Source organism: Geotrypetes seraphini, chromosome 8 (assembly GCF_902459505.1).
Source record: "Geotrypetes seraphini chromosome 8, aGeoSer1.1, whole genome shotgun sequence".
NCBI lineage: Eukaryota > Metazoa > Chordata > Amphibia > Gymnophiona > Dermophiidae > Geotrypetes > Geotrypetes seraphini.
In genome coordinates this window covers 75272087-75288894 of record NC_047091.1, presented here as the reverse complement: position 1 = coordinate 75288894, position 16808 = coordinate 75272087, and the positions used below count along the sequence as shown (strand labels likewise).

The following is a 16808-nucleotide window of genomic DNA, read 5'->3' as shown; positions in this document are numbered from 1 at the left end:
ACGTCCTGAAACTGTGCGCGGGGACAATGGGACAGGCGATCGCTTCCTGTCCCTCCCTGCCACACAAAAAATAAAAATAAAAGCCTTTCTCCAGCGCCCGATTTAACACCCCCCCCAGGTCCGCCGGAATGTTCTCTCCAATGTCAGAATTGATGTCGGGAAGAAGGCTTCTGGGCGGCGATTAGCAGCAGCAGCAGTGAGGTAAGAGGGCAGCAGTGGCGGCGGACCAGGGGGGAGGATTTAAATTGGGCGCTAGAGAGAGGCTTTTTTTTTTTGCGTGGCAGGGAGGGAAGGAGGTAGGCAGGCAGGCAGGCAAGCAGGCTGGCTTTGGCATGGCAGGGAGGGAGGTAGGCAGGCAGGCTGGCTTCGGGGGTGGGGGTTGGACAAAGTCTGGAAGGCAGTGAAGAGGACATGAGAAGGAGGCACTGGGAGCACTAAGGACATAGGAAGGGGCACTAAGGACATAGGAAGGAGGCACTCAAGACACAGGAAGTTGCACTCAAGACACTGGAAGGCGCACTAAGGACATAGGAAGGAGCACTATGGACATAGAAAGGAGGCACTGGGGCACTAAGGAAATAGGAACGAGGCACTGGAAGCACTCAGGACACAGGAAGGGGCACTAAGGACATAGGAAGGGGCACTAAGGACATAGGAAGGAGGCACTGGGGGCACTAAGGACATAAGAAAGGAGGGAGGGAATAGAAAGGGACAATTGTTGGGCCTGAGTGCAGAAAGAAAGAAATGAAAGAAAGGATACAGTCAGAAGGAAACGCATGAAACTCATGCATGAGACTCATGAAATCACCAGACAGAAAAGGTAGGAAAAATGATTTTATTTTCAATTTAGTGATCAAAATGTGTCAGTTTTGATAATTTATATCTGCATTCTATATTTTGCACTATATTTGTCTATTTTTCTATAGTTACTGAGGTGACATTGCATATTTTAGTCATCTGCCTTGACATCTAAGAAACCCCCCCAAATATAAATGATGATTAACATTTTCTCTGTGTATAGTGTGCTTTGTAGTTTTTTTAAAAATTTTATGGTTACCATTATGAATTAATAAGATATTATATATTGAGGGTGGGATTGGGGGAGGGGCTAGGGCAGGCTTGGGGCAGGGCTTGGGCGGGATTAAGGGCGGGACTGACAATTAATAAATGTCCCCTTTTGATGAAAAAAATTAATGGTCATGTTACGCATGCGCAAACCATCTACAGATGATCTGCACATGCGTTAGGATCGCAGACCTGCGATCCGTGCCTGCAGATGGAGGCGTTCCTCCGATCTCCTCCATCTGCATATTTGAGTTTAGTGAATTCATCGGACATGCCCGGATCTGGCCCAATCGGGTAGTAAGATAGTAAGTTGTTCTGGGGAGTTACCACCTACAGCTGACCAATTAGCTGATCATTCTAGTTCTAAATTGAATACTATTCGTTCACAATTCTCTGGAGGAGTTAATCTGATTAGGGAAACGAGTGATTTCATGGGAGAGAATGAATGTCCAGGTGATAAGATTTGGACAACTTTTGAGATGCCTGACTGGTCAAATTTGATTTCTTTCATAAAAAGTATGCTAATTTAATTGTTTTACAGATACATGTCCTCCTGCAGTTATGTGTGTTGCCCCTACTAATTTTAAGATATATCTGTATAAATGGCTATGTGATATGTTAGAAGGAGGACGTTTTCTGGTTGAATTGAGTCATAGTTATTAGACCTATAGTAAAAAAAAAATCAAAAAAAAAATCTGCAGGACTCAATTACGATGTAATTGAATTACAGACCAATTGCATCTGTCCCATTGTTTCTGAAGATAGTAGAGAGGATTGTGAATGATCAATTAGTATAATTTTTAGACATGTTTAATGTGTTGCAACAGTCTCAACTGGGCTTTCGTTCTATGTTTAGCACATTATTTACACTCTTTATTTAATGAGGGTAAAAATGCATTGATCCTGCAGTTCGATTTATCGACCTAGTGGATTATAAGATCTTGTTGGGGATGTTGGACAATTTAGGAATATGTGGGAAAGTTTTAGGTGTGATCATCAGTTATCTCAGAAGTGAAGAAATCCATGTGGTGTACCACAGAGTTCACCCCTCTCTCCCTCTTTATTTAATGTCTTCCTGTCACCTTTAGGTTATATGTACAGTATATTGACACAGAATGGGTCCCTTAGCTTTAGTCATGCTGATGACATTACTGTAATTATTCCTTTTTCCTCTTCAGTTTCTTCCATCTCCTCTAGAGTCTGTTTAGATTGTAAGCTCTTTTGAGCAGGGACTGTCTCCTTCATGACTCTACAGTGCTGTGTACATCCGGTAGCGCTCTAGAAATAATAATAGTAGTAGTAGAGAGGAGGTTCTTATATTACTGTTGGAGAATTGAATGTTTGAACATCAATGAAAGTTAAATTCAGATAAAACCAAATTCTATGTGGTCACATCTACTACAGTGGTCTCAAACTCGTGGCCCGCCAGGTACTATTTTGAGGCCCTCGGTACATTTATCATAATCCCAAAAGTAAAATAAAACAGTTTCTTGATCTTATGTCTCTTTAACTATAAATTATAATATTACTATTAAGACTTAGCCAAAAAGAAAGATTTATAAACTATAAAGAGTTTTACCTCATGCAAAATTATCATTTCTTTAATAAGACATTCACTATTTTTTCTGAGGCCCTCCAAGTATCTGCAAATCCAAAATGTGACCTCGCAAAGGGTTTGAGTTTGAGACCACTGATCTACTAACATAAAGAGTTTTTAAAAAGGGCTTGGATAATTTCCTAAAAGAAAAGGCCATAGGCCATTATTGAGATGGCTTGGGGAAATCCACTGCTTATTCCTAGGAGAAGCAGCATAGAATCGGTTTTACTACTTGAGATCTTGCTAAGTGGGACCTGGGTTGACCACTGTTGGAGACAAGATACTGGATTTGATAGACCTGCGGTCTGTCCCAGTATGGCAATTCTTGTGTTCTTAAAGATGGGAATTGTGGTTTGTCAAGCTTTTCATCCTTTTGTATCCACAATAAGAATTTTGGGGGGCCCATTTGGATTAGTGTCTTACAAACTTTGTCAAGCCACGACACACTAAACATAGTGGCTGCTGCTCGAGGCGTCCGGAAGTGCAATGATGTCACGTACGTGCATGTCGTCATCATGTTGATGTCTACGCATTTGCGAAGGCCCTCCAGACAGGCCCTGAGCTGGAAGGGAAGATGCGCGGAGAGGGGAGGCTGTAGTGCCGGCTGACTGCCTACAGCAGGGGTAGGGAACTCCGGTCCTCGAGAGCCGTATTCCAGTTGGGTTTTCAGGATTTCCCCAATGAATATGCATAAGATCTATTTGCATGCACTGCTTTCAATGCATATTCATTGGGGAAATCCTGAAAACTCGACTGGAATACGGCTCTCGAGGACCGGAGTTCCCTACCCGTGGCCTACAGGATGTGCTTCTCACCACGAGGCACGTCCTGTAGGCAGTCAGCTGGCACTAGCGCCTCTCCTCTTCCCCAGCATCTCGCGGCACACCTGAAATCTCAGGCAGTGTGATACACAGATTTGGAGGCAAAACTATCTTTACAACCACACATTGATATAGTTTTTAAGAAAAGTGATTTTAACACTATGAAAGCGGTGTGCTCTTCGGAGCTGCGTTTTTTTGAACCACAATTCCAATTGATTGATAAAGCACTGGTGCTTGGAGTATTCTTAACTGATGCAATCTTATTTATTTGACTTGTCCTTAGTATCTACTAAACTGATTGCAAATAGCACAGAATACAGCTGTTCGACAGATTTTTCCTTGAAAAAAAGTATGATCTTGAAACTGAATATTATCTACAGCTTCATTGGTTACCCATTCGAGCTAGAGTTCTGTTTAAATTTGCTTGTGTGCTGTTTAAGGTTCTGTATGGGATGGCCCCATCCTATTTGGTTTGAGCGATTCATGCTAGCATGCCAATCATTTCGCTTTTCCATCTAATTGTGGCCAATCAAATCAAGCTGGATGATTTTGGATGGAATTATTGGACAATTGCTTCTGTACTGAATCGTATTTATCTTTTAGGCATCAGGTAAAAACATATCTATTTAAAAAATGGTATGGCTAATATTGTTGAATTTTGTTTAATTATCTTTTGATAGTACATATTCCCAATGTTATACTGGTTTATTCTTAGTGTAAACTGCACTGAACTTGTTGGTTGTTGCACTATACAAATGAAAGATTATCATTATTATCATTTTTATTATTATTATTTTGTACTCGCTAACGTAAAGCATTAGTTGACCCCATTATGTGAACGAATGATTTTATTCTTGTGTGACTGTGCTCTGTACTATATTTCAATTAAGTTCATTTCTATTTACTTAATTTTATGAGCCGTAAATCGCCTTGACTTGGTTTTCCAATTATGGTGATTCATCAAATTTTAATAACAAACTTGTAAATATGCATCTGCATCTTTCTAATGGGAGCAGCAATCTACGCATGAAGATTTTAGGCAGGGAGGGTAAAACCACACCTCTGAACTGCTAACAATGAAAGAAAAAGCTCTCGCACACTCCCCTCAGCAAAAACTCCACTGAGGCACATTAGACAGTCCCTAATGTTTATCCAGTACAAGCTGTTTTTGCAGCTGTTACCAGTTCCCTGGGGAGATATGGGAACATAGTAGCTCAAGCTGTGGGAAAATGCAGTACTAGGGTGTCCCATCTTACAGGCAGATAAGATGGCTTAGTAAGGGGGGCGGAACTTCCCAGGTGCCGTCTTGGTGAGGGCACCAGCAGCTCTCCACCTCCTCATGCCATGCTTGCACCATCCCTTTCCCATCCCCATCGTACCTCTTTAAATTTTCACTAGCACGACCAATTACTCTGGCCTGGCTCCCTCTGAAATCACTTCTGGGTCACGGGGCCAGGAAGTGACATCAGAGGGAAAGCAAACGCTGGTGCGAGCAACAGGCCGAGGAAGCTGCTTGAGGTGGCGAAAATGTAAAGCAGTACAGGGGAGGTACAAGCGTGATGTGGGGGGCAGAGAAGGAGCAAGGGGGTGGCGTGGAAGGAGTGGTGGGGTGGAGAGGAGGGCATGGCGGGTGCCACCTCCCCAGTTGTCTCCTACACTCGCTACCACAATTGATCATTCTTATAAAACTACTAGATATACACAGATACATATACTTATTGTTGATAAAATTGATCCAATTCAGCTCGATCTGAAATTAATTAAAGATGGCCTTAATGCAATAGCCCAATGGCTTATAGAACATAAATTAGTTCTCAATATTGAAAAGTGTGCCTCTTGTTGGATAACAGGTCATTATCCACAACTAAGGATAGATTTAAGTATCTTGGGGGAAAAAGAGTCTATCAGTACAGGCATTTAAGTATCTAGGAGTACTTGTGGATTATCAATTAAGTTTTGAAGGTCAACTTAAGTGAAGGCATGTTTTTATTACCTGAGAACATTACGGGCAGATAGAGGATAATTTCAAGAATAAAATTTTCTTACTCCTATTTATGCATTATTAATTTCTAAATTAGATTATTTTAATATCATATATATATATGGGTCTTACAAAAAGTCATCTTAAAAGATTACAAACCATTCAAAATGCCATTAAATTATTGGGTTACAAAAAGAAAGGTGATAGAGTAACTCTGTTCTATTTACAATTTCATTGGTTGCCAGTTTTCTATAGAATTCGATTCGAAGCTCTAATTCTAACACATAGGGCCTGTTTTACGAAGCCACGCTTGAGATTTAAAGGGCTTCGCGCATAGAGATTTAAAGGGCTTCGGGACCGTTACCGCGCGGCTTCGTAAAACAGGAGGACAGAGCATTAGTCCTTCAGCAGCCTGATTACCTTCATACTTTGACAATTCTTTATACACCAGCTAGAATACTGAGATCAATCCAGGATAATAGATTAGTTCTTCCTTCAGCAAATAGGGCAAGATGGGAATCAACCAGAAATCGAGCATTTAAATTTTATCGCACCACAATTGTGGAATCATCTACCACGGGATTTGAGGGTGGAAGTAAATATTAAATCATTTAAAACCTTTTACTTTTGTGAAGCATTCGGGGAGGATTCATATATATTAGTGAAATGGGTCTATTAGGCAAAATCCTGTAGCACACAGCAGATGCAAGAGATTTGGAATATGCATGTAAGAATTAATGCTGTATATCTTGGGGCGCTAGTGGGCGCGTGCACGGATGGTAGCCTAGTGAACCCGCTCCAGAGAACTTCGCGCTTGTGCCTCGATAAACATCACTTTTTCCGTTTTTGACGGGATACATTTTTAGCGATTCCTGGATCTAACCATGTCAGCTTCAAAACCCGGCAAACGCAAAAATGCTGAGCCCACCTCTCCGCACAAACTTTCGGCCGGAAAGTCGGAGGAAGATCTGTCCGCCATCATGGTTGAACTCCGTGGCATTCGCGAACTTCTTACTGAAACTAAAACTGATATTGCTGACATAAAGACTGATCTTACTAACCTAAACGGTGAATTCTCCAAAGCACTCTCCCGCATCGACAGCTTAGAAACAAGAGCTACGGCGACGGATGAATCGCTGAAAATCTTGCGGCGCCAATCAGCACGTGTTGCCACGCTGGAGCGTACACTAGAAGATGCTGACAACAAGGCCCGTCGAAATGGTTTTCGTCTGCTTGGGCTGGCTGAGGGGAGAGAAGCTTGCGATTTGGTGGATTTTCTGGGAGCCCTACTACCACAGGTTCTTAAACTCTCTGAAGATAAAAAATTGGAGTTTGATAATGCTTTCCGGGTACCTCACCAGCGTTCTCAATCTTCCAAGTTTCCTAGACCGATTGTAGTGACAATGCTGAGACACAGCCAGACCATGCTTATTATGCAGCATGCTAAGCTCCATGGTCCGATCACTTTTGAAGGTACCAAATTACTGTTTGTGCCTGATCTAGCTAAACGGCGTAAACAATTTCTGGCATACCGTCCTAAACTTAAAGACATTGGTGCCAAGTATGGTGTTCTTTTTCCAGCTCGCATGAGGGTCACATATAACAACAAAACCACCGACTATAGTGACCCTGCTGCTCTGGCGGAGTTCCTTGAATCTGTTCAACCCTCTACAATTGATAAGACATGAATTTGAATACATGACTAGTCTATGGTCTCCTCTATATATGCATATTTTGACATGCTTTCTTTAGTTTCTGCATATTAGTGATGTTTAACTTACTTACTTTGCATAATGTTGTTCTTTGTGGCAGTTTGGTTTACTGGTCTATCAGTGCCACTCACTTACCCATAGTTCTTGTTAGCTTGTTTTGTTCTTTGCTAACTCCTTATGCTGATGCAGTCTGTGCCATGCATTATTTCTTTATTATCACAGGTTTACTGCCTTGGATGCTATAACTATATGTATCTGCCTTCAAATGTTCCATGCATCTCCTTTCATATATCTTCTGAATTATTTCAAATTTTCATATGTCCATAACTTGCTTATCTTTTAATGTTAAAGGTCTTAACAACCCGGTAAAACGAGTTAAGATACTGAGATATGTTGAAAGCTTTACTCCGGATATCATCCTACTTCAAGAGTCGCATCTTTCCATAACAGAGTCTGCTAAAATGGTATTAAAGGGCTTTTATCCGGTGTTATTCTCTGCTGCAGTACAGAAAAAAGGAGGGGTGCTCACCTTTATACGCAGACGAACTGATTTATCTATCACCTCTCATACTAATGACAATTACGGGAGATGGCTAGCTGTGAATATCCAAGTTAATGATTTGCCGATCAGTATAGTCAATATTTACGCACCAAACATGGACCTCCCATCCTTCTTTGATGACATCATGAACTTAACTGCTTCTACCTGTGGCTCACATTACATCTTAGGGGGTGATTTTAACCTAATTTTGAACCCCTTATTAGATAGGAAATCTTCTGTTCCCTACCGCAAATCAAGATCTTGGTTCAAACTCCAAGAAATGTTGGAACATCTGAAACTGGGAGACCCCTGGAGAACCTTACACACTGAAGATTTAGATTACACTTTCTACTCAGCACCACATGCCTCATATTCACGTATCGACTATTTTTTACTCAGCTACAACCTGATGGCTAAGGTTGAATCAGCTACCATTGGAGATATAGCAGTGTCTGACCATGCTCCAATTTTTTTGACCTTTAACAATGTGGGCGCTAAGGTTGGCAGGAAAATATGGCGCTTCAACTCCTGCTTATTATCTGATGACAATTTCATGTCAGTAATGCAGAAATACATCACAGAATTCTTCGAATTAAATCCTCCGGAAATCACTAGTTGGCCTACTACCTGGGATTGCTTCAAAGCATATATCAGGGGGATGATAATCTCCTATTCAGCCACCAAAAGGAAAGAAATCCTGAAATGTGAAGCCGCTCTCTTACAAAGACTGAAATCTGCAGAAGATATACATAAGGCTAATCCTAATGATACATCTTGCCTGAATTCTTTGAGGGCTTTAAGATTTGAATATAATTTACTACTCAGCTCTTCCGCTGCTAAAGAAGTTTTCATGAAATCGGCATACTATTATGTGAATATAAATAAGTGTGGCCACCAACTTGCGGAATATGTTAAAATAAAATCAGAAAAAACCATGATTCCAGCTATACAAGATGATGCCGGCGTCATGTGGCTCGATAATGCTGATATCTGCCTACAATTTCATCAATTCTATACCACGTTGTACTCATCAGATGCACCTGATATTTCATCCATTGGTCCTTTTTTGGACGCCTTGCCTCATGTCACTCTTACTGAAGTACAATCTGCTAACCTTGCTACCCCAATAATGATTGATCATCTATCTGAAGCGTTGCTATCCATGGCAAGAAAGAAAGCGCCTGGACCTGATGGTCTCACAGTTGAATTTTATCTAGCTTTTCAGGATCTACTTCTTCCCATTCTACTACAACTTTATCTTTACTTCATTGAATCGGGTCAAGTCCATGGAACATTTACAGAAGCGAGTATTATTGTTTTACTAAAACCAGACAAGAATCCACTAAATGTCAAGAATTATCGACCCTTATCCCTGATCAACACTGATGCGAAGATTTTTGCTAAAATGCTAGCCATCAGATTACAATCTGTACTTCCTGCTATTATCCACCCTGATCAAAGCGGTTTTATGTGTGGCCGGCTATCCTCAGACAACACTAGAATGTTTGCTCATATTATTCATCAGGCTCAAAGATCAAATAAGCCTCTCGTTGCTGTTGCCCTGGATGCCGAGAAGGCATTTGATCGCGTGGAATGGCCCTTTGTCTTTGCGGTACTAAAGTGGGTTGGATGCCCTGAAATATTTATTACCATGGTGAAAGTCTTATATACCTGTCCTACCACCTCTATCCGTATAAATGACTCATGTTCAGCTCCTTTTCACCCTACTCGTGGGACAAGACAAGGGTGTCCATTATCTCCTTTGCTGTTTAATCTTGCTCTCGAACCACTACTCATTGCCATTAGATCGACTACGTCCATCCAGGGATTCAGCATAGGTGACTTTCAAGTGAAATTGTCTGCATACGCTGACGACGTGCTATTGTACATTGACCCAGCTTCGCTGCAAACTGCTTTTCTTCTTTTGGAAAAATATTCTTGTATCTCTGGCTATAAATTAAACATCTCCAAGACTGAAATCTTGCCTCTAAACAACTTAGTGGATTTAGGGTCCCTACGGGGGCTACATCTACAACCGCCTACACGGAAATTGAAATATTTAGGTGTTTTCTTTGGATGCTCATTGGAAGACTCTGGGATATACAATGCGGAATTGTTGTTGCAGATTGCTACTTCCATGTCGGACCGATGGTCTCCCCTCAAACTGTCATGGTGGGGGCGTCTTGATACCATCAAGATGATTTTGACTCCTAAGCTCAACTACATTCTATCCATGATTCCTTTCTTATTGGACCACAAGATATATACTAAATTGGAATCTATATTAGTCGCTTTCTTATGGCAGCACAAACCACCTCGTATTGCATTGAAAAAGTTAAAGGCTGCTAAGGAATATGGAGGTGTGAACTTTCCAAGCTATCGTGAATACCACCTAGCTTTTCTAGCTCGTCAGGGATCGAAATGGTTGCTTCCAACTATGCATGAGCGTCCACCTCCTTGGCTCTCTTTTGAGTTGCACCTTCTTTCATCACAATATCTAAAACATGTTTCCTTTATGACTCCTTCCCGAATTACAAAAGATAACATCATTTTGGCTTCTACTGGTGCTGCTATAAGGTCTATTGATGCTTGTGCGGACTTGACTTGGAACTCGACAGTGTTGGCATCCATATGGAACAACCCACAAGTTAAGATTCAAGGACAACATATAGAATGGAAGTCATGGTTAAAAAAGGATATTTGGTCTTTCGCTCATGTGATGGAGAATACTACGCTTATGTCCTTTTCTTGTATTGCCAAAATATACCACTTGCCTGTCACGTATAACTACCGTTGGCTACAACTTCACCATTGTTTATCACTTTCTCTTAAAGCCCACCCATTGTCACTACAGACTCCATCTATACTTCAGTGGTGCTTGAAATATAGTGGTGCAAGAAAGGAAGCATCGGCATGGTATCACACTCTTCGGGATCATAAATTTGTGCCATGCTTATCACTGTACAAATCTTGGGAAGATTCTATACACTTATCTTTTACCCCTGCCACCTGGAAATTGATATGGAGCTCCATGCGTAATTCTCTTAAGGCCTCGGCCATGGCTCAGCAGATGTTCTTTCTCTTACACCGGGCCTATTGGACCCCCCATAAGCTTTCTCTGATTGATGTTAAACATTCTAATAAATGTTGGTCTTGCACATTAGAGGTTGGCACTTTTGCCCACATGTTTTATTACTGTCCTAATGTGCACATATTTTGGTCTCAAATATGGGCAATTATTTGTGATTACTTACCAATCAAATCTCCCATCTCATATGCAGTGGTGATATTTGGTGTTCATGCATTGCCTGATACTCTGGATAAATATCAAACTAGATTACTGTACAGTTTATTACAAATAGCGCATAAATCCATTCTTTCGAACTGGAAGGATTCTGCATCTCTAACTGTAACATATTGGTGGAATCTTGTGTGCCTGTATGGCAAATTTGAAAAAGTTGCTGCTGAGAAATCCAATTCAATGTCTGCCTTTGATAAGACCTGGGCTTCTATAATAGATATATGAAGGTCTGTTATGATATTTTGTTCTGCCTGCTTCTCTTTTATGTTTTACTTTTAGAGTCTTTCCTGTGATGATTTATATGTATTTCGCAAAACACGGTTCTGTATCCTGCTGTTTTTTACCATTGTTATTGTCATTTTATTATATGACAAAAATTTAATAAACATATTGAACACAAAAAAATGCTGTATATCTTGTTTTTGAATTGTCCTATTTTAAAGTGGAGTTCCTTTCTATATATTGTATATTTGTAAACTGCTTGGACCTGTCGTAAGAACAAGCGGTATAACAAGTTTTAATAAAACATAAAACAACCAAGAATTACAGTTCTGTCAAGACACATGGATGAGACTAGTGGGAGGCTTTGAGAAATCAATAAGATTCAAGAATTTAAGATTGAAAAGCAACCTCGAAGGTGGGTTATTCTGGATTTACAGAAGGCTGGAAAGGGAGCATAACTCACCCCCTTGGGCAGGTGGAACCAGGTAAATGGCACATACAATGGAAAGTATGGAGGAGGCTGCAGATAGGAGCAACTTACCAATGAATGGAGATCATGAGGTGGGATGAAGGAAGAAAGAAGAGAGGAGACACAGGCACCTTGGAGTGAAGGCACATGTAGGTGATGCAAAGCTGGTGCAAGAGTAGTGGGCATCCTAGGTGAACCTTCAGCCTTACACCTCCCTCTAGTCGTTTTAATATTAATGACCTCATTTTAATAGTAATGAGGTCGTTTGCATGCCAGAGTCGGACTTTTGTAGAGAGAACGAGAAAGCACTCTCTAAAGTTAAAAGGGGATAGATACTGTACAAATGTAAGGAAGCTCTTCTTCACCCAGAGAGTGGTAGAAAACTGGAATGCTCTTCCAGAGGATGTTATAGGGGAAAACACCCTCCAGGGATTCAAGACAAAGTTAGACAAGTTCCTGCTGAATCAAAATGTACACAGGTAAGGCTAGACTCGGGACACTGGTCTTTGACCTAAGGGTCGCCGTGGGAGCGGACTGCTGGGCACGATGGACCACTGGTCTGGCCCAGCAGCAGCAATTCTTATGTTCTTATGTACAGAAAACCATGTGGTAAGCCATTTTCAACATTGGGTCGGTAAATTCCGACAATTGCTAAACCACTCAAACTGGTTTAGTGACCATTGGTACCCGATGGGAGCATTTAGTGTATCTAGCCCTATATCCTGTGGTGTGCTACTAGGAGGTGCTGCATCCTGGGGTGTGTTATATACTATTCTAGTGTAAAAAGCCCAAAGCAGGTGGAGTTTCTTTAAAAGAGATTAATTAAATTTTGAGCATTTTTTGACTGTACCAAACCCTTTCTTTCATGATAAACTAGCAGACAGTAACTTTTTCCACTGCCCCCTCCCCACCTCTCTCTTTGTTTCCCCTTTCTGTCTGTCTATCCCTTTATCTTTCTGCTTTTCTCTTTCTCTGCTCTGTCCCTCTTCCCACCTTCTTCTTTTTCTCTTGTTCCCCCACTTACTTTCTGTCCCTTTTTGCCCTCCCCTCTATCTCCTTTCTCTCCCTCTATCTCTTTCATTTTCCCCATTTCTCTCCCCATCTCCTCTTTTTCCTTCCCAATGTCTCTCCCACCCCACCATCTATTTTCTGTCTTTCCCACTCATCCTTTTTCATTGTCTCCCTAACACCCACTATCTCCTTTCTCTTGTTTTCTTTTTGCAGTTGGTTGTCCCAGAGTACTCCATCCATGGACTATTTTGTCTGATGTTCATGTGCGCTGCGGAGTGGGTGACCCTCGGATTGAACATCCCTCTGTTGTTTTACCACCTCTGGAGGTAACATCCACTCACCATGGGAGAGAAGGTGGGGAAATGGGTAACAAAGAATGAGGACAATACCAACCACTAGGGGGCTCTTCATTCTGTTTGTGTTTCTATAAAACCTTTCATATGCTGAGAGATTGGAGAAACTGAGGCTCTTTTCCCTGGAAAAGGAGAGACTTAGAAGGGACATGATAGAGACTTACAAGATCATGAAGGGCATAGACAAAGTGGAGCGGGACAGATTCTTCAAACTTTCAGAAGCTATAAGAACGAGAGGGCATTCAGAAAAATTGAGAGGGGACAGATTCAGAACCAATGCTAGAAAGTTCTTCTTCACCCAAAAGGTGGTGGATGCCTGGAATGCGCTACCAGAGGGTGTGATAGGACAGGGTACGGTATCGGGGTTCAAGAAGGGATTGGATGAATTCCTGAAGAAAAAAGGGATAGAAGGGTATAGATAGAGAATCTCTATACAGGTCCTGGACCTGATGGGCCGCCACGTGAGCGGACTGCTGGGCAAGATGGACCTCTGGTCTGACCCAGCAGAGGCACTGCTTATGTTCGTATGTTCTATAAGGATGTCAACTGAATCCATATTCATAAGATAAGGTTGTTTCAGTCCTGGGTTTACTCCATTGCATGCAGGGACTTGTAGTTCTGATTTCGTCATTGCAGGCCCTAAGAAAAACAAGATTATGTACAAGTCCTAGATCAAACCTGTCCTGCGAATCTGGATCCAGTTGGCATTCTTATGTTTATACCTACTTTGAATAATTTTGTGCTATTTATAATTTGTAAAAACTTGTTATTTAACACATTTGACATACAATTGCTAAAACTCAAGGCTATAGAAATGGTCCTTCTTTCAAAAGCACCCTGTTTACAGTGCAAAAGGTCAGTGTTCAGTATGGATGTGCATTTGACGTGATATAGAAATGTCAGAGTGCGTACTCTTAACGACATTGCTCCTGTAATGAAAAATGCCAGAAAAACTACAACCTTAACAAATATTCCCTAAACAACATGGATTACAATATGACACAACAGTTTCAAGCTGCACAGGCCTAGGTTTTATCAGTGCGGTGGCTGTGCATTTTATGGCCTTTTTTACATATGGGACAGGGTCTTATTTAATTTAATAGCACATTTATAACCCGCTTAACTATTAACAAGACAGGGAACAGCCAGAAAAAAAAATAACCATGGTCGAAGAATACTTCACCTTATAAAACTAATTAAAAATACAATCACAAAAATCTATAACGAGCAGGAAACAAGAAATAAATACACATATAGTACATACTGTATAATATTATAAACTATAAAATTTCTTAAATAACCAATTCTTCAAATTCTGTCCTCCCATATTGCTGCTGTGAGCGTAAATTAAAGGGCAAGGCATTCCACAATGAGGGACCATATTCCACTTTACATCTTTTTCTCCAAGAAACCAAATTAACACACACACACTCTCCCTTTACAAAGCTGCACTAGAGGCTGCTGCTACAGTAACTGCCCCAAAGCCCATAGAGAGATTTAAAGAGCTTCGGGGCTTTTGCCACATGGCAGCTGCTAGTGTGTGTGGGGGGAGGGGGTAAATTCCTCACCTGATGGGAGGGGTACCTTCCATCAGTTCTCAGAGCATAAGCAGAGTACGGTACTGGGGTTTAAGAAAGGATTGGACAAATTCCTGCTGGAAAAGGGGATAGAGGGGTATAGATAGAAATTTACTGCACAGGTCCTGGACCTGTTGGGCCGCCGCGTGAGAGGACTGCTGGGCGCGATGGACCTCAGGTCTGACCCAGCAGAGGCATTTCTTATGTTCTTATGTACTCACTGGAATATATCATGGGCTAGATTCACTAACCTCCTTTCTGTGTCCGATCTGCGCCCGATTCCATGCAGGCTGACGAATTCACTAAAGGCCTGCATGCACATGGGGGCGATCGTTGGCACCCCCCTCCCCCCACCAACCGCACGGATTGCTGGAGATCAATCCTTGAGCATGCGCAGACCGTCTTTCTAGACTGTAAATGGTCTGTGCTTGCGCTGGTGGTCCTTCGTGCCCGGTTTTTTTTGGGTTTTTTAAAACTATTTTTTTTAACTTCGCAAGCCTGTGGTTTTAACCTGCTTTAAACCCGTGGGTTAAAACCTCGGGCTCGTACTGCGGGGAAGGGCAGGAGAGTTGGGGCTGAGAACAAAGAGCAGGGCGGCTAGAGCAGGAGAATCAGGGCAGAGAGCAGGGTTCTAGCATAAGCAACTGGTCCTCACCAGTTGCTAGTTTTTTGATCGGCCAGCCAGTCGGTAAGTTTAGTGAATCGCGTCCTTCCTGCTTTGCATGCCGATTCCCCTCATTTGCATGCATGGATCGGGATCAGATCGGAGGAGAGGTTAATGAATCGGGTTGGAGGGAAATCGGGTCACAAAGGGCTCACAAACCGATCGGTATATAAGAATAAAATTATTATTATTATTATTAGTGAATCTAGCCCCATGTCAGCCAATGGGCCACATAAATTGGAACTAACCGATGTAAGATTTTAAAATCAAACAAAAGAGTTCTAAACATTACTCTCACCCAAATAGGCAGCCAATGTGATGAAATTAAAAATATTGACGTCTTCCAGCTAGGAAACATCTAGAACTAACTTTAAAGTAAATCGAATCATGGATGACTGAGTTCAAACTGAAACTCAATTCTGAAAAAAACAAATTCTTCCTGGCAAGCCCAAACAGAACTTCCCTTTTGTCGACACCATAAAAATCCTGGGAGTGATGCTGGACCATCACCTCACTCTAGATACTCACACAGAAATACTGATCAAAAAAGGCTTCTCAACACTATGGAAATTAAGAACCATCAGAAAGTTCTTTGACGCAGCCTCATTCCGACTACTGGTGCAAGCCTCAATTTTAAGCCTACTCGACTATTGTAATATCATTTTCTGGGGTCTCTCAAGAAAACCATTCAAAGACTCCGAATCATACAAAATTCAGCAGTGCGACTGATCTTTAATATAAAAAAATGGGACCACATAACCCCCCTACTACCAAAAACTCCACTGGCTGCCCCTAGAAACAAGAGTGCTGTTCAAATTTGCCTGCCTTTGTTTCAAATCCATTCTGGGTTTGGCCCCCCTATACCTGGTCGCCCATTTTAAATTGGACTATTCCACCAGGCCAAAATGCAGAATACAAATATTTAACCACCCAATAATAAAATACTGCCGATACAAAAGATTCCTTGACAGAACTCTTGCTTTCCAAGCAAATCAACAGAACGACTGGCTAGGTAATCTCATCAAGCACTCCTCATCCTACCTTAACTTCAGAAAACTAGTTAAAACCAACCTGTTTAACCGATTTGTAACCAAGAACTCTTAAAGTCTTTCCCCTGTATTCTACTCACTTGTACTTGACGTCCCTACAATATGACTTTCACTCTATTTCTCTTCCTCCCCACAAATATGACATCATTGTTATTCCAAGAATTCATTGTATTCTAGAACTTCATTGTTATTTCTTCGTTGACTGTCCAGCTCTTCTTATTGTAAACTACCTCAAACTACTTTGGCTTTGGCGGTATATAAAAATAAAATTATTATTATTATTATTATTATTAGGACCTCCCAAAATTACCTTAGCTGCCACATTTTGTGAGACCTGAAGTTTTAGCGAATTAGACCTCCAGTAATCCCAACAGAACATTATTACAATAGTCCAAATTGCACAGAGATATGTGCACATAAAGGAGTCATTTTATAAGATGCTGCC

General features: G+C 41.4%; 1 protein-coding gene across 1 annotated transcript in view; it reads left to right on the top strand.

Annotated features, from left to right (window-relative positions):
• Positions 1-16808, top strand: part of CNIH2 (cornichon family AMPA receptor auxiliary protein 2) — a 151826-nt gene that overhangs the window by 96681 nt on the left and 38337 nt on the right. The window contains exon 4 of the mRNA XM_033955580.1: positions 12934-13046. Within this exon, the coding sequence (XP_033811471.1) occupies positions 12934-13046 (113 nt within the window). The remainder of the gene's footprint in view (positions 1-12933; positions 13047-16808) is intronic.